Source organism: Silurus aristotelis (assembly GCF_946808225.1).
Source record: "Silurus aristotelis genome assembly, chromosome: 21".
NCBI lineage: Eukaryota > Metazoa > Chordata > Actinopteri > Siluriformes > Siluridae > Silurus > Silurus aristotelis.
In genome coordinates, this window is record NC_139594.1 from 7,742,631 (window position 1) to 7,762,081 (window position 19,451).

A 19,451-nucleotide genomic window follows, 5' to 3' on the forward strand; every position below is an offset into this window, starting at 1 on the left:
CAGTGTGGGTTCTGTCTAAAAGGCTTAGAATGTCACTAAATGCCAAATCAAAAAAAAAAAAACCCTGCCTTGTAGGTCTTAAAGACAGGACATTCGAGCATCCGAGAGCTACCTGCAAACGATGAGGTTAATATACTTATCACAAATATATAGCGCAGGATGTTGGGGCGAGTGTTGAACAGTCTGGAGCACATTGTCCTGACATTACACACACAGAATTATACATCACAGCTCACGATGAAGTGCCAGTAGCAATTACTCCTTTGATTGTTTATCAGCAAAGCATCAAATTAAACGTTGTGTTAAATCCTGAAAAAAAATAACTTTATGGTCAACTCACCAGATTTATGCCAAATATATGAAAATATTTAAACTGTATATTGTCAATTATGCATAGTATCTGTAAATGTTGTTTTATGTCGTTTAATGTAAAATATTTCTACATCATATTTATCTCATATCGTTTTATTCGTTCTTCTGTTAAAGAAAAAAAAAATTAAACCCACTTATCAAAGAAAAAAAATAATTGGACAGCAGGAACTCCATTTGTCAAACATCTAATAGTACAAGGGAGATAAAATTACACTTCTATTCAGTGGAGAGAGAATTTTGTCTCCAGAGTGATGTTGGTGCCAGTGTGAAGTAAGTCAACCCAGAAGGTTGGTGAAAAAGACACGCTGGCATCCGGGAAGCTCGTCTTCCTGTATCCCTGCTGTTGTGGGTCCGTCACACAGATCCACAAAAACCAGGGGGCCGAATTATAGTGAGCTCTGGCGTAGCAGTGTGGGGAGCTGCCCGCACTGGCAGACGGCTAAAGTGAAGTAGAGAAAAAAGTTGCTGCACGGATGAGCCGGAGCCGAACAGAGCCGATTCCTGCGCTGGCGCTGATAACATGGCTGGATTAAGGATGTTTAAGGGAAGGGAAAATTATTCATTTGAGATGGATGAAAAGCAGCACTTGTCAAGACTCCCAAGCCGTGCCACTTTATCCATTACATCCCCACTAGCCATGTGCATATTTTTCCCCCTCAATGCAATTTTTTTGTAGTGAAATGAGCACATTATCCTCTCTTTAACCACACTTATGGACACAAAGCCAAAATCGAATCTTTATGAAAGTGAGAAAGGATGAGAAGGAAAAGAAACAAAAAATCAATGGATGTTACAACATAAGAATCGCACACATACTCCAAAAGAACCTTGGTGTCCAAAATGTAATCGTCTGAAGTGCAAGGGAAAGTGGATTTGCATTTTCAGCTGCCATCGAGCATTAAGACACAGATCAAACAGCATGTCTAGTAACTGTAGTCATGCCTAATTATCAGAACCAGCCTTCTGCCAGTCTATCATTTGGAATGCAATTAATGATTAAAGCAACAAAGTCTTTCCCTCCTGCCCATGCTGGCTCTGAAACGCTTACGATGCAGAAAATATGTCAGCCATTCTGTACAAATATTATGATCGAGCTGATGAGGGCCCAGTCTCCAGTATGGATGGCCGATAAATTAGAGGCACGCTTCTCGTTTACTCATCAGAGCTAATGAGCCTGATAAAATTACCTCAAGGATCATAATTACAGGCTAGTGGCAGAGACACTGGCACTCTCCGTGTACCACACACACACACACACACACACACACACACACACACACACACACACACACACAAAGACAAACAGAACGCCACATGGCATGTGGGCCCGCTTTAAACTGTGTGGGCAGGGATAGACCGTCCCAGTACATTTCAAATAACTACAATGTCACGAATCCGAAGCAGCACAGCAATTAAAAAGCACTGTAACACCTAGGAAAGATCCAAACCGAATCACAACCGGCACGATTAAAGACCAGCTTTGTCGAATCCTTAATCGTACCCGTAATATAAGTGCAGGTCAATCCGCGATTCTAAATTAATTACATGTGGTCGCTTGCCCTGTTGATGAGCAGCAGTGCTTTTCTTTCGATTGCACTTACACCTTATACACAGAAATCTGCGGGACAGCACATTTTAAGTGAGCGCACGAATTTCCAAATGGCACGGGGTGCTCTCCAAGTGACTCAAACCCTCTATAGTGCTTAATTCCTTCATTAGTGGTCATCCCCGTTATCAGCTTCCCTGTATACATTAAGCACTCGAGCCCTAATGACATCATTTGATGGGCACAGGCGGAGCGAGTTGCGAGAGCTCACCTCAGAGGATTTTCATTTCGCCAGTCATTTGAATTGTTTTACTTATGAATATTAATGCCCCTCTAATTTGAGCCTGTTGTTAATGCTTGTCGCTAGGAGCCGGGCAAATCAGGTCCCCTTCCTGTTAAAGCCATGTATTAGACACCCTGTGACACTAAGCCCCCGCCTTTGATTCTTAATTGCAGAAGCATGAGCGTTTGCGGGGAGATGGGGCGCAAAGCTTTAATTAACTCTAATATTGCACGTATTCAGTCTCGACTGTCACCTGCATCATCGCCTGGTGTTCTGCACCCCAACATCATATCCCGGCTCCTCTGAACTAGAAAGACCATGTTCCAAGTTCATGAGCACAATTTCATGCGTCTTAAAAATTGGGGCTGGGTGTCTGATAAGTAGCAGGAGCAATATTAAATGCGAGTAAATTATCGTAATGCATTTCACCATAACTCATAATAAACTACGGCTATGTAAATCTGCTTTTTTTTCTATTTTTTTTTGTTGTTAATGTGACCAGTGGTACAGCAGCATGGCCTAACACACTTCTTAATTTCAATTCTAAATTAGGAGGAAGGGAGATGATCCTCAGGGATGTATAGAATTGATCACTAATTTAGTCGGTGGTATTCATGTGACTCTTTCACAGCACACAAATTTTTAGGTAAATGGAATTTATTAGAAATGGCTATCCATATCTATATATATATATAAAAAAAAAAAATCCAATGAAAAATGATAGAAAGATAATAAATAATCTGCATAAAGCACAAATGAACACAATTGATAAGTTATGATAATGGAAGAAAATACAGTAAAAAGTTACATGCCTTTGAATATGTAAAGTATTTTTTAAACATGTAGAGAAGAAAAACATTTTTTGGATAAGATTGGAGGAACTTTTAAGCGCATACTTTGATGTCCAAAATTGTGAGATATTTCATTTGGAAAATAAAGCAGTGCCAGTTCCACACATCCCCCAAAGAAGACTCTATGGGAATACAGGCAACTTTCCTACTGGAACCATGTGCATGCACACACATACACACACACAAGACACACAAGACACACAAGACACACACACACACACACACACACACACACACACACACACACACACACACACTTACTTCTACAGAGAACACAATGTCTATATCCAAAGCTCCACAGACTACTACATTAGTTCAGAGACCCTCCTTGAGGACCGCCAGCACCTCATCATCTCACAGCACAAATCTAGAAGTGAAAGTTTTTTTTTTTACCAAGTAGTTAAAAAAAACAGAGACAAAAAAACAAAAACATATTTACAGTTTGCAAGCAAATCACAAAGCTTAAAACATTTTCAAAACTTCGCTTAATCACTAAAAAAAATACTCTTTTATAATTTATTCTCTTGACTTTTTCTTTAACTTAAAGTCTTTCTGGAACCAAAGAAAATTCTCTTGAACACATTACCAAAGTCCACACATAATTAATCTTGTTTAATGTGTTTAAAAGCAAAAAACACATCTAATTATTTGTCTCTTTAGAATAATAAAAAAATAAAATTATTTTCAGTGATGCCAAATCTTCAGTTTGATATGTTTATGAATTTCTTATAAAATTTTAGTTTAGAATTTGGGGAAAGAAGAAAGTGTATTTTGGTGTGTAGAGTGCTTTTTTTCATTCTCTCTACTTTTTTCTTATTTTAAACACTCTTCGGAGGGGCACATGAGCCTATAGTGCCACCTTTAGGGCAACCTGGAAAGTGAAGAAAATTCATAAAATTTGTGCGACATTTGGCCAGCTTTCTTTAATGGAACACAATGTTAAAAGTGACAGTAATCATTGTAAAATAAAACATAAAATGTACAAAGAACAACATTAATAATAATAATAATAATAATAATAATAATAATAATAATAATAATAATAATAATAAGTACAGCTGATAAAGTAATAGATAAAGTAATCGATATATCAATTTAATGTTTAAATGTCAGTTTACAAAAAAATATAAATAAAACCTGTTTTTTTTTTTTTTAAACACAATATCATTCAAAAATTAATAAAAGAACACAAATGTTCCAGATGTGAGTAAGCGATGTGATGTATATTCCTTGTGCAAAGGCAATGTGTTCTATTATTTCAATAAACACAGATCATAAAAATCTGACCTACCACACTCGAGCGGTTGTGTGTGGCTGAAACACCAGTTCGGACATGGGCATAGATCATTCTTCGTTCCTTCGCTCATATTTACTTCTGCGCCTGAATAACTTCGAGAAGGATGATTTTCTTCTGCCTTTAAGTTTCCGTAGACCTGGGCCAAGAAAAATAGAGAAAGTGAAAAAAAACAAAAAAACATTTTCGATTCCTGCATGTTTAGTTTAATAAGCTGGCCCTTACCAAGCCTGTGCATCATTTCATTCAATTGATGATCTTCTTGCTCTTCTCTTGAAATGCAAATATACAAAACAATGTTTAATGGAAATGTACAGTAGGCGTTATAATTAGATGCCTGCTATATTGAGAACAGAAGAGCAGTTTAAAAAATGTCTCATACAGAAAGCAATACAGCTCCTAAATGACGCCGAAAGCATGTAAATAATGCATTTGGTCAACTGCACAGCTAATAATTAAATATTAGTGTCTTAACTGTACAAAATCTGACACACTGCGGTTAAGAACAGCTGACCTCCGTCTGTCTTCCTCCAGGCCGTCCACAATGGCATTCCTGTCGTTGACGATCTCCACCAGCCTCTTCATAAGATCAGACTCTCTCCTCCTTTCTGAAGGGTTTTTTAGATGGTCTGAGACAAAAAAAAATACAAAAACAAATATAAATAAACATGTTTGGTTTCAGTCAAAATTATTGCAGCTTGTTCCTTTAACTGCACAATACACTAAATATCACCATGGACATCAACTGATCAAGGAAATACTACTGGGGAAATAAAATGTGTTTTGAGTCTTGCCTGGTTTATTAATAAGTCTCCTGAGCTCTCCTTCCACTCCTGGCTGCTGCTCCTCTAAAACTTGAGTTTTTGCTCTGTTAAAAAGAAAAGTTGAAAAAGAAATTGAACAATCAATCATAAATCGTGTATAAACAGGATGTGCAGCTGAATTTTCTTCCAATAGAAATGTAAAGATCTGTAGTCTTTATACAGCTCTATATTGCAAACAGAACACCATTCAGAGATTAAACTGTATTTAAATTTGTTTAAAATATTAACCTACATGTACATGAGCTCGGATTCCCTCCGTATGTAACTTTGCTTCTTCCGAATCAAGTTGAACCATTCCACCATTAACGGATCCACCAAAATGTCCCCGCTGCCCTCTGCAAAACAAGCCAAGGTCACATGGGGGAAGACAGTGAAATTCTCTTATGGCTGAAGATAGACCATACATGCCACCCCAAGCAGAAATCGTGATTACATATGCTCTGGAGGAAACAACCATTTTGCGGCGAAATGCTTGGTGTGTATCTGTCGGAAATACGAGTCAGGCTTTACGCCACAAGTAATATAGCTCCATAATGCAGTCCAGAATGTCTGTTGTGCCACTGACATTGCCTTGAGGTCTGATACAGCTCGCTCACACACACAGACATTTGTGTAATTCGATCAAGCACCGGGCTCGATTTGGTCCAGAATAGGTGAGTGCGGCGGCACGCAGATGATATCACTGAGCTCAGGCCGTGGTGACCTTGAAATGAGCCAATCAGGTGTCCCTGTCCCCTCTTAGCCATCAGTCTGACTACAAAATGCTGTCTCTTTCCATTTCCTTCCCAGAATCCCGCAGGAGGACAGAGAGCTTCCCCCGTGCCTCGCCTCATTTGGCTCTGGCTGCTGGATATGTGCGCCTCTTTATTGTTCACCGCCCACCGCTCAAGGCTGCGACGGAATTCCACCTCCCAGGTGGACCGGCTCCACTAACAGGTTTGGAATGAGGCTGGAACCCTCCAAACACACACCCACCCCAACTACAACACATCTGAGTCGCAACTGATCTCATTTATGTCAACTTGGTGTCAACAAGCATACATAGTGGCGCTCAACCACGAGAAAGTTGCATGAGCTAACGGTTCTCAAAACAAGATTCGTTTCTCATTATAAAATCAATTAATGCACACAGCTATCATAATGACCAGCATGAAGTGCCAATTCCCTGCTCCCTAAAAGGCTATTTTTTTTTCTTTTTCTTTGAGCAAATCAAAGAGGCTGGGTCACAGTGGCCCGCAGAAAGAAAAGCTCATAGTCTGGGTCAAATGTTTTGAAAAAGCAAGTGAATCAAGAAGGCAATAATATGAACAGCAGGAGGAACCTGCTCTCTCGTTTCCTACCTTCCTCACAGCTACGGAGTCGTCTCTCCAGGTCAATTCCCGCTTTCTCCAAATCACTCAGGCTGTTCTCAATTTCCTGCAGCTCCTTAGTGATCTGCTCGACTGGGATGTGGTAAGGCTTGATCTGCACAAGAAGAAATATAATTTGTGTGTGTGTGTGTGTGTGTGTGGTGATAGTTTTAAAACAGTGACCTAAAGTTAAGCTGAACAGGTGAAGGTGAACTCTCACGAGTGTACTTACTGTGAGTGACACAGTTTCGGGCTGTGAACTGTTCTCGAATGGCACACTTTCCTTTTCAGCTAAGGAACAAGAGAAACTAAAATGACAGCCTGTAGAACCATTGCTTACCCAGTCGTCAGAGCTTATACGACCAAGTGAGGACTTAAAAGCCCACATTTTAAGCCCACATATACATCACACCAATGAGATTGAACCATTGTCATTTTGGAATGCATCATTTTCTATAATAACCACAAGTTACCTTGTCCTGCAGAGTATGCGATTCTATGCTGTAAAGGTCTGAAGGAGATTCTGTCATCCACTAGAGGTGGCAGGGATGGACAGAATTTGTCCTCTCCTGATATACAACCTAAAAACCAGAGCACACATCAGACTTTTGTTACCTGAAGGCTTCGTGTGATTTTAATCACAGGGCAAAAAGGTGACGCCTTACTAGATTCAGCTAGGTCTCCATGGTGTTGATCTGTACATGGCAGTGTGCATCTGGGTGATGAGCTCGCTAAGGAACGCTCACATTTAGAGCCTGTAAGTAAAAATGACACATTCACTATAACCTAATCTGAGTGTGCAGATAGTAAAATAGCAAAACCCAGGGGTTTACTATGGAGAAAAGAGGATTTATGGGTTAGAGAATGAATGTGTTAGAAAAGTCAAACCAGTTCCCTTTTCTTTGCTATACACATTTGCTGATTTTTACATTTAGGTGTGTTAAACAACTTGGCGAGAAAACAAAGAGTGGACAAACAAAGGATCTGCTAATGATCTAAATCATACATGCTCAAAGCTCAAGTACAATGGCGGTAGAGTCAAAGCCTGGCTGTTTTAGGAAAAGGCTCACTTATCTTTACAGATAATGTAAATCATGATGGTAGCTGCAGAATGAATTCAGCAGCCTACAGAAACATTCTGTTTGCCAATGTATAGAGAGATGCCTTTAATCTAATTGGGAAGAACTTTATCATGCAGCAAGACAATGCCCCAAAACACATCGCCAACTCAAGACTCTATAAGATTTAATAAAAGACAATCCTGATCCTATACTTACTGACAGCTAAAGTCTGAAAATAGACCAGTCTTCGAGTTCAACACTATAGATCATGATCTTCTCCTTGATTGCTTACAAAATTACACCGGAATTCAGGGACAGGCATTAAGCTGGTTTAAATCCTACCTGTCTGATCGTTACCATTTTGTAGACTTAAATGGAGAGCTGTCCAGGTTAATGCAAGTAAATTATGGCATGCCACAAGTTTCAGCTCTAGGACCCCTGCTTTTATAAATATACATGCTTCCCTTAGGAAATATTATCAGAAAGCATTGGATTAGCTTCCACTATTACACTGATGATACCCAGCTATATATCTTATCAGAACCAAACGATACAGCTCAATTTGCTCGGATAACTGAATGTGTTAAAGATTGGATTTGGTTGACTCATAACTTTCTATTATTAAATTCTGATAAGACGGAGATTTTGCTCATCGGCCCAAAAACCAGTACACAGAAGCTCCAGCATTTTAACCTGCATTTAGACGGATGTTCTTTAACTACTAGTTCAACAGCAAAAGACCTGGGAGTTATTTTAGACACCAACTTGACTTGACTTGACTTGACTTGACATGACTTAGAGTCCTTTTTCTAATCTTCCATTTCCTAAACTGACCATCCACCTTAATATTCAATGTTTTATGCAAGTCAAGTCAAGTCAAGTTTATTTCTGTAGCGCTTTTCACAACAGACATTGTCTCAAAGCAGCTTTACAGAATTTTAAAAGTTAAGGTGAATGATGTGCATTTATCAATGATGAGCAAGCCATGGCATGCTGAGATGCTTTTCTGCTCACCACAATTGTAAAGACTGATTATATGAGTTATGCATCATTCCGGCAGAGCAAGCTAATGTTGTTTTCTCGTTTAAGTCTTTTTTACTGATATTTTATATAATTTATCGTATAAGGGATATCTTTATGACCATCAATCAGGCATAACATTATGACCACCTGCCTAATATTGTGTTGGCCCCCCTTTTGCTGCCAAAACAGTTCTGACACATCGATCATTAACAGCAATAAATTCTTCAGCAATTTGAGCTACAGAAGCTCCTCTTTTTGGTTCTCGTCTTTTGGTCAGGTGCATCAATGAGAATTGGCCATCCAAGACCCTGTCCCCGGTTCACCACTGTTCCTTTCTTGGACTACTTTTGATAGATACTGGCCACCACAGGAACAGTCCACAAGAGCTGTAGATTTGGAGATGCTCTGACCCAGTCATCTAGCAATCACAATAAAGCCCTTGTAAAACTCGCTCAAATCCTTACCCTTGCCCATTTTTCCTGCTCCTAACACATCAACTTTGAGGACAAAATGTACCCCTGCAGCCTAATAAATACCACCCATTAACATGTGCCATGATGAAGAGATAATCAGTGTTGTTCACTTCACCACTCATAATGTTATAACTGATGGGTGTAAATAACAAATAAAAATAAAATTTGACTAGAGCCTTTAGTGGAGTTTCCCGTTTAAATGTTTGGTAAAAACATTAACCTGAGCTCTAAACCTGTATCTGTAGGATTTTATGTATTGTGCTGCTGCCACATGGCTTGTTAGAACACATACTGCACAAATCACCTGGTACAACTTATTCAATATGAAATGATCATTAGGTGGTAAGAATTCAGCAGCTGTGCTGTAGCGTGAGCGACTGTGATATCACCTGTCAGTTGCCACTATCAGGTTACATGTCAAACATCAGCTTCAGACAGTCTATTAAAAATACTTGTCTTTTTTTGTTAATCTCATACTAAAGCATCTAAGAGAAGTTTTTACAATATTCAGTAATGATACTGTATACTGATGTGATTAAAAACTGTGTGGAAAAATACAGAACATGAAGTCAGATGGCTGTGAAGTGGGGGGCATACCTGAAACAGCAGAGTCTGTGATGGGAGATTTATGAGTATAGAAATTAGCAAAATGTGCAGTGTTTGTAGTCTGGAATCCTTGCACTGAATCAGTGCACTGGTGACTCAGCTGGTTATCATGGCAGACCAGTTTGTTTTCTTCAGGAGTCACAGCATTATCCTCAGAAAACGTTCTAGAGAAAGAACAGCATTTCAGTATGCAAAGATATGATTTATTACCTTTCTTTTCAAAATAATAGCGTACATGGATACACACATGAAGACAAAATGAAAAGTAAAAGCAAGGTTGAACTAGAAACAAATTCAGGTTTAGCACACCCTGAGAAGTTAACAGAAGAATAGGAACAAAAGAAAGCCTCTGTGGTCAGATTCTGTCATCTTAGCAACCAGTCTCACTCACAACTTAGATTTATGATCAAACTCTTGATGTCACCCAAATGAGGATGGGTTCCCCTTTTGAGTCTGGTTCCTCTCAAGGTTTCTTCCTCATAACATCTAAGGGAGTTTTTCCTCGCCACAGTTGCCACAGCTGCTCATCAGGGACAAATTCACACCATTCACCTTAACTGTTGATTTGTGTAAAGCTGCTTTGAGACAATGTCTGTTGTGAAAAGCGCTATACAAATAAACTTGTATTTGTTTTTATAATTGCACTTTAATTTGTAAAGGTGTTTTTTTTAATTAAAAATAAGATTGATATCCCCTTATCCTTTTTGAACTACGCTACCACCCCACATTTACTGTGAGCAGAGCTACTTCTTACTTGAGTAGATTTTTAGACTGATAACTTCACTTGCACTTAAATACAATTTTATTGTAACAGTACTCAAAACTAACTACAAAAATTGCACATGTGAAACATTTAGTGCAAAATTAAAAGGACAGCATAAAACAAAACGAAGGTAAACACGGTGACTGTCGACACGATAAGCACAGCGGCACTAGTTCTGTCCCTGTTTACACAGTAAATTGACTATTCTTCTATTCCAAACTTAATAGATAAAAGAAATAACCAAGGTATGAACTTACTTTAATCCTGGTTCATTTGAAGCCATCTTCAACTTTTGGCCTTCACAGCACCCTACATCTTTGGATATAACCATAAGAGAAAAAAATATACCCAACAAACAAGCATGAGTCATCCATAATCAAATTATATTATTTAAAGAAGTTTTGAGATGTATAAAAAAATGTAAAATGCAAAAACGCTACAGGTCATGTTGAAAAGAAAAAACATCACAAGTTATTCGGACTCATTGTGGTGGACTAAATGAAAAACACGCTTTTTATATTGCTCGTTCCATGCGTCTGCACTCGTCCTCTCTGCTTATATTCGATGTTTATAATAATATTTCCTCTGCAACCTTTAAAAAGCATTTTAACACAGACCATAGTCTATATAAGCAAAGGTCATGGGCACGCAAACAGCACCTCTGGCGATGAAGAGGGAAGAAGGAGGTCTAGTGTGCTCTTTGTTTATGCCACTCAGCCATGAGGACTCCATGCTGCAGGTGTTAGTGAGAGAAATGCAGAAATGTCCGGCTTTGATTTCTGTGCCTGAGCCACATCTTTCCTGCTTTGAGCTGAAGACTTGAACAGATCTGGAGAGAAAAAAAAGTCTCTTGAATTATTTACTATTTAAACTTGCATCACACTGCTTGATAATTGAATTAGTCACAAAATCTACTTGGCATAATCTGATAGAGAATTGGAACCTAAAATCATATACATTAACATTATACACAGACTAAAAATCAATTCGCTGCATTACCTGTTAGAATGCATTTAGCTACTGAGATATATATATATATATATATATATATATATATATATATATATATATATATATATATATATATATATATATATATATACTGCAGTGGTACTGCAACAAAGCATGAGTTATATGAAATGTGATGAAATAGAATGCCTTAGCCTCCACTTTTCCTTACTCGTTGTCTGGGCTGAGTCCACAGCTATAAGCTTTGTTATTATTGTTGCAGTTTCCTTTGGCCAATTTTGGAGAGATCGATGTCTCATTTCCTTCTTTACACTTTGGTTCAATGATGTTCTGGGTCGTAGAGGCCTCCGAGGCTGAAAGGAAAAACCTCTGCCTGGCAGCTTGAGTCCTTAGAGCTGAAGCAGTCCATGGTTCTGGTGCTGGAGTTGGCTGAACTGATCTAGGAAGAGGTTTAACAGGGCTGGTCAGAACTGACGAATGCTGCCGTGGTGACGGCCCACTTCTGCTCTCAGGTTCTGGTCCAATCGCAATCGATCCACTACTCTTAGCTGAAGACTTGAGGTCATTCTGAGTGCAGCGGGATGAAGAACAGCGCAGTGTGCCAGGCTGTTGGCCTGATGTATACGCCCCCGACTGTAAAGCAACTGAACATTTACAGCACCTATCGAACAGGATTCAAACTAGATCAAGTAAACAGTTTATTTATAAAAAAAAACATCGTATTATATACTTAAAAAAAAGCTTACTTGAAGCAGCTCCTGTGGTACAGTTTTCCATCCACTAGGTGTCTCTGAACCAAGTGAACGTGACTCCTGCACACCGCACACTTACTGTTCAGGGTGCCAGTTTTATTGGAGTTCTCGTCTAAAACAGTCTTTGGGGAGAAAATAAAAGCTAGATTAAAATGCATGATTTAGCAAAAACAGAGCACAAAATCTTTATTTTTATTAGAGATTTTTTTTGTCCCATTTTGGTCCTAGAATTAAGCTTATTTGTGTTTAAATCAAACAAATAGCTAAACAAGAAAACATCAAATAAATTTTTTTTTATTGTTAACCTTTGTCCATTCATTGAGTGCTAACTATGACTGCTTATAGCCAACACAAACAAAAGCACATAACAACCAAACACACACAGCACTGCAGTGTGCTTAGTATTTCAAGCAGCTAGTGTCACTTTATAACCACACTAAATGGACAAATGTTTTGGAACACTAATTGCAGCCATATGTGGGTTCTCCCCCTAGGAGACCCTAAACCTGCACAATCCGAGCTCCATGAATTTTATATTAGATTAGATTAGAATAAACTTTATTGTCATTGCAGAAGGTATGGTACAAGGCAATGAAATGCAGTGAAGATATGGTTTACATGGGTTGGAGTGGACGATCTTGAGTGGTAGAACTCTCAGTTCAACCTTAGAGCACCTTGAGGATGAATGGGAACGCTGACTGCACCCTTCCTCACCCACACCCTTGTGGCTAAATGAGAACAAATCTCCACAACCAAACTCCAAAATCTAGTGGGACATCTTCCCAAAAGAGTGGAGGTTATTGTACCAGGAAATGATGACAAAATTAGAAATTAGATGTTTAAAAAGCAACACACACACACATGTTTGTAAGCAGTATAATGTACATTCCAGTAAAACTCATGCTACATTATATAAAAATGTACAGTAATCCTGTACACATGGCATGAAGTGCATTTGGAGACTATAAACATGAACTAGTCAAGAGGCAGAAGAAAACTCTCTCCACTGGGACAGTATAGTTGGTATTTCCACATATAGCTCCGTGTAGAAGTTGTTATTTCGCTTGGCATGAAGCGCTTGTCTCTAAACAGTCTCAACTGTGTGGCTTCACATACTTAGTTAAAAATGGTCTGTGTATGATATTATTGATACACAATAATATATTTTAAAATGACATTTCCAAATCTTTTAAAATCAGTTTAAATAGCAGGATGCTAAGATCAGACTGGATCTTGGTTATTTCAATAACCGTGAACATCCAAAGTAAACAAGTGACTCATTAAACCAGATGTTAAGTTGTCAGCAATATGTTCATAACCCATTGTGTGTTTAGCAGTGGGCTTTATTACAAGGCTTAGTATTGAGCATGTAAACATCTTGTATTTGTATTCAGATATATGACTTTTTGTTGTTGTTTTTTTTAATTGGGCTAACATCACATGCATTATGTTAAGAGCCTGAAATGCATTTCACACACTCACTAACACACACATACAGCAGCTTCAGAACTGCTTATCGCTGCCAAACACCAATTAGTCACAGCGCAAAAGGGTGACTTTGCCCTGCATGGCTTACTGGCTTGGCTTATTCTTATAGTTTCATTGTGAATACAAAGACAAAAGGAACTAGAAGAGACACTTGTACCTTCTCAGTATTCCTGTCTTTGGATGAAGAATCAGTAATTGGAGAGGCCTTTTTGAGGTTTTTGGAGATGGACTCTGTCGGAGTGGTAGAGACATGTTTGTTTGAGCTGCTGTTCTGTAAGATATGTGATGCTGGACGGTTTTGGGCAGCTTTAAAGTTGACAAAAGAAGACACTGGATGAGGTTTGGGGCTGTAGGTTTTGGCAGTGACAGGGAGATTCTTCTTTTCTGATGGCTCCTCTTTTGAGTCCTCTGCCGGCCGCTTGACACCTCCGACTCCTCCCACTATGAAGAATAAAAAGTTAATATTCAGTGGTTGTACATATCATATCAAGTACAAATATTACAAAAAGAAGAAGAAGAAGAAGAAGAAGAAGAAGAAGAAGAAGAAAAAGAGATGCAAGCTGAATTCTATGGGGTCAAGAACCCAAAACAAGTGAAATGTGCAACAATTGCTGCATAAGCCACTAGCAAAAGCAAATAGATTCAAGTGTTATTTGTAGTTTCACTCATGAAATATTTTTAATATGGACCCTAATATAATTTCTGACTGTAGGAGAAAATAATAATAGGTGGCAATAATAGCAATTAAATGTAAGTAATTTTAGCATGTTATTGTAACTTTTGACGAGTAGGTGGTTCTGTCATAAGGTCTCTTGCATACCCTGAGGATAAGGTACTAAAAATGACTGCCAAATTTTGTGTCAGTGAAAAAATCATCACTGAGATCCAGCCCCAGTGTTTAACAGCAAAGAGTTTGGAGTTTTCATGATTCTTTCAATTTAATGATTTACTTTATTTACTATGAGGGTGATGAATGCAAAATCCAAGATGGCAGAAAATCTAATTGGCGTAAATGGACATCAGAGGATGCGCTATCTCAGCTTTAAGATTTGGACACATGGTTCAAATGTTATCGAATGAACATACTTTATATTTAGGAACAAATTTGACCTAATGGTGGCATTAGACCATTAGCAGCACTTGGCCCAAATTTGGTCATTTTTTTCCTTAAACCCTTCCAAATCTGTGTGCCAAATTTCACAACTTTGGTGTTCTAAAGGCTACCTTCAGTGTTTAGCCCTGTAATCATTATCATTCTAAATATTAGTAAGAGTCTTACTGGGCGTGCGACCGTTGAAGTAGTTGTAGTACTGCGAGACGTAAGTGAGAACGCTGAGTCGGTCCGGGACGAGAAGAGCCACCATGTCTTCTGCATCCAGGAGTGCTGGAATCCCCAGATGATCCTCAGCCACACGAAAAGCCTGAAACACACACAAACAAATGACGTTTTTGTTTTTTTTATTTTTACTTTTATTATTACCTTATTTGCAGAAACTGCAACCTAAACCTCATATAGGCTGTGAGCTACTTTTTACAGAAAATAGGCAATGCTGAGCTGCTCTGTTCTGGCAAATAGGCATGAACTATTTCTGGGTCATAACATTTTTAAACAGAATCCTGAAATAAGAGATTTTGTTGCGTTTATGTCCACATTATAGTGTACAATTATTATAGTTTTTTTTTAGAAGTGCATACATTAGATGTCTTTTAAAATCTACTATATATTGAATATGTGTGGTGTCTTTTATAAGAAAATTTATATTGACACAAAGTGTATTATTTCTTGTATATTACACCAGTTTGCCTATTTTTTTATCAGAATAATTGATTATATTTTATTTATATATTTAAAACATTATATAGAATTTTTGATATAGATAAAAAAAATCTAATACTTGTTTCTATTAATTTGAAGCAAAAAAAGAAAAAGAAAACATTAACCTGAATGAAAGATTACACTTTTTTTTTTTTTAATAGAGCACCTTATATAATATAAACATTTCATATTAAATTACTGCTCTTCCCCCCAAAAAAAAACCCTGTTACGTACACACACTCTAAATGAGGAAGAGTAACGTCCCAAAAGTAAAAAATTTAGTCAAATAAAATCTTCAGGTTTTGTTCAGTGCGTACTGAATAACATATTTCCTGTGCACACTCCAGGACATGGAAAAGTGGACCGGGGAGGTGTATTGTTTAGGATTGACCAGGACAAGGCTCATTAAATTAAACAGGGCTCCACATCCTCCCGCATGGCAGCTGCTCCTGTAAATGTGTGCAGGACACAACACGGAGGCTATTTCAAAGCAGTTTTCCTATTTTCATCATACACACACACACACACACACACACACACACACACACACACACACACATACACTGTAATGTTTAACACAGCTTACATGGACAATAACAATAGTTAATACATCAAAGTAATTTTTTTCAGTGCCTCGAGAAAACACTGAGATACTCTGTTTTACAACTGAAGCCATATGTTAGAAGCAAAACAGAGCTACAGAAAAATACTTATCCGGGCAAGGTTTAGCATTTAAAATGTACAAAGGACCTAACATTTGTCATGACAGTCGTAGAACAGAAGTAAACTTATCCTGACGGAAAGGATCAGATGTTCGATAGCTACACTGCTTCATAATGAATGAGCTAGAGTAATTCCTCACAGCTCAGGTTCCTCCTGCAGCAACTAGTGTTTCGGAACAGATCATTGCATGTGTCTCACTGCAGGGGACTGTAATCTGGGCCCTCTGAGAAAGCAGGAAGGAAATAAAGCTTTTCATAATGGAAATGCCCCAGCTGTGGTGAATGTGTTCACTCAGTCTCAAAAGCTCAATACACGCTGGCTCATAAGAAGGAAGGATAAAAAAAAAACAACAATTAGATCGCTGAGCCAAAGCAGCCGCTCACTGCCATATAAACACTATTTTGCTATCATATTTTTAGATTAGTATTACAGTCACAACCTCTCATTTTAAGGACTATAATGTTTCACTTTAAACCCATTATACAAGTCCAAGATCAGCACCAGCTCTACCTGGAGATTGCAACCTTCAAATGGATTACCCTATAAAGTAAATTAACATTATGAACATGAACATTATTTGGTTTAAACCTCATGTGTAGTAAAACTAAGAATGACTCATGCACACAGACATTATAAAACTGCAACAGTTTAAAAAAAGTGAGAATTTTGCTTAAAAGGGTCTGCCATACTAAACTTCTATATATTTAACTGTGAGAAAGAAAATAGCAGTACACCAAGTCTGAGACATTCATTTTCAGTAACCACTTTATCCTGGTTAGGATCATCCACAGGATATCCAGAGGAACTTCAGATGTGGTGTGATACGGCTCATGTGCACACTCCCACATGGGAACAGTGTAGGCTAACCAGTCCACCTTCTGGCATAGAGGTGGTGGGAGGAAACAGGAGAACCTAGAGGAAATAAACACGGACGTGGGGAGAACATGTGACGGGTAGTAACCTGAGCACGGGATTAAACAAGGGACCTTGGAGCTGTGAGACAACAATGCTTCATGATGCACCTCCATGCTGTCCCACACAATTACATGAAAAAAAAAAAGAGTCATTTCCTTTAGTCAGGAAACAGGAAATCTTACCAAGCAGTTGTTGTCATACACATTGTCCTTATTCAGGGACTCAAAGTTTCTGAAAGGAAATAAACAGATTTGAGTCACATTGGGTAAATAGGATTGCTTCTCTAATCAACAGGAACCCATTCTGGAATCATCAGCCATTAATAATAACAATAAGCCATTAGTGAGACAAAATACTAACTGTATACAAGCTACTTGGCTGTTTTTCTCTAATATTTGAGTTTGAACACTGTTTTCAAAATGAAACACTTGATCAATGCTGTTATTCCATTGCCTTTATTACAATACTATATACACTTTATCCTTACATATAATCAGTCAAGTTCAAAAGCCTCAAATTAATTTAAATAGATATGCAATAAAATTCCTTACAAAAATCAGATTCCACATTTGTCAGCCATTACAAACAACCTTTATTATTATTAAAAAGTCATTGTTAACATTGAAACCTTGCTATTGGAGTTGCTGCATACAAAACTAATCTACAGCTTAATAAACTATATTGTTTACATTATAATTAAATACATAATACTGTATTATGATAGGCTGTAAATAACAATTTGAGTTACAGTTTGTCAATTTTACATTTGAGTTACAGTTAGATAGATAGATAGATAGATAGATAGATAGATAGATAGATAGATAGATAGATAGATAGATAGATAGATAGATAGATAATTATCACTTTGCAAAAAAAATGTAAATAAAAAGTCTAACATGTAAATACATAATACTGTATTATGATAGGCTGTAAATAACAATTTAAATTACAGTTTGTCAATTTTACATTTGAGTTGCAGTTTGATAGATCTAACATGTTTTAGTTGTTTATACTATATTTATATGTGTAATGTTTTCATATCTGGTTTATTTGAGAAACAAGTTTTGAATGAAAAAGTGAATGTATTAGTTATTCTTACATGAGGTCCGGTCTGAATTTGTGAATAAGGGCGCAGAAAGCCAGTCCGTCTCTGAATGAGGTGGTCATGTTGATTATCTCCACATCTCTGTAGCCATCGCATTGCACTTTACACCACTGCTGCAGAGCCTTAATGGCCGCCATCCTCCTCTCCAAACTACTCTACCTCTTCTGCCTCTCGGCTCTAAAGCAGAAACCCCCCCAGGAACACCAGGTTCAACTGAAATCTGTTCACACTGACACCTGGTACCTGTAGAGGTCACTGTTACACCAAAAAGTACAGACTCTGAAGTGAAAAGTTGGGAGGAAGAATGAAAAAGTTGTGAACAAGATATTATGTATATATAAGATTATTTGTGTGTGTGTGTGTGTGTGTGTGTGTGTGTGTGTGTGTGTGTGTGTGTGTGTGTGTGTGTGTGTAGATATAGATATATGGATAGATTAAGATATAGATACAGATATATAGATTTAGACAGGGCCTTTATTACATAGAGAGAACTATACAGATCATGTATCAAAGTAACACTTGGTAGTTTATCTCAATATATAAGGAAATTTGACTTCAACACAATGGAAAAACGAAGGGAAAAAGAGTGAGAACATTACTTTTCTTTTTGCACTGATGTTTTACTATATAAACCAATACATATAATATATATATAATATATATATATATATATATATATATATATATATATATATATATATATTTTTTTTTTTTTTTTTTTTTTTTTATATATATATATAAATGTGCAGTCCTTGGCATATTCTTACTAAGAAGTAAGACATGATGTCATCCCACCATTGCCTCAACAACATGCTCTGTTTTGTTTTATTCTTTTTTTTGTTATTTCATTATTTAATTTTTGAAATGGTCATGGTATTCTTTTAAAAGAAGAAAAAAATATAGATTGCACATTATCAAATATAAAAATCCATTTATAATTATCAGAAATTTTTATCTTATGTTTTGTAAATCTTTGTTTTATATTATGATTTTTTTTTTTTTTTAATGTTGGTAGTGATAGGATTTTGTGTGCCTTTTGTTTGCTGTTATTGTTTTTTTTATATACAAATAAAAGAAATGAAAAAATCTGTTTTCAAATTTCAATGTGAGGTCTTATCAGATGTTTTATATGAAACCTTGCGAGTGAGCAGTATGATCATAAAAAATTTATAATTAAAATTAAAATATCTATCTTCTAGCAAATATGAATGCATAGCAAAATATATTATTGCTGTTTA

The 19,451-nt window shown here is 37.3% G+C and overlaps 1 protein-coding gene across 1 annotated transcript; it reads right to left on the reverse strand.

Annotated features, from left to right (window-relative positions):
• Positions 1-3,642: 3,642 nt before the first annotated feature.
• micall2a (mical-like 2a) lies at positions 3,643-18,420 on the reverse strand. Its single transcript, XM_083524412.1, has 18 exons — positions 18,208-18,420; positions 17,291-17,339; positions 14,934-15,075; positions 13,812-14,095; positions 12,161-12,288; positions 11,626-12,075; positions 11,105-11,274; positions 10,703-10,760; positions 9,674-9,846; positions 7,185-7,274; positions 6,993-7,100; positions 6,752-6,810; positions 6,511-6,634; positions 5,403-5,505; positions 5,141-5,214; positions 4,861-4,975; positions 4,572-4,618; positions 3,643-4,485 (listed from the first exon to the last, which is right to left on the reverse strand). Exons 1-18 carry the CDS (start codon positions 18,348-18,350, stop codon positions 4,397-4,399), a joined length of 2,406 nt encoding a protein of 801 aa, XP_083380538.1. The 5' UTR covers positions 18,351-18,420; the 3' UTR covers positions 3,643-4,396.
• Between the last annotated feature and the right edge of the window lie 1,031 nt (positions 18,421-19,451).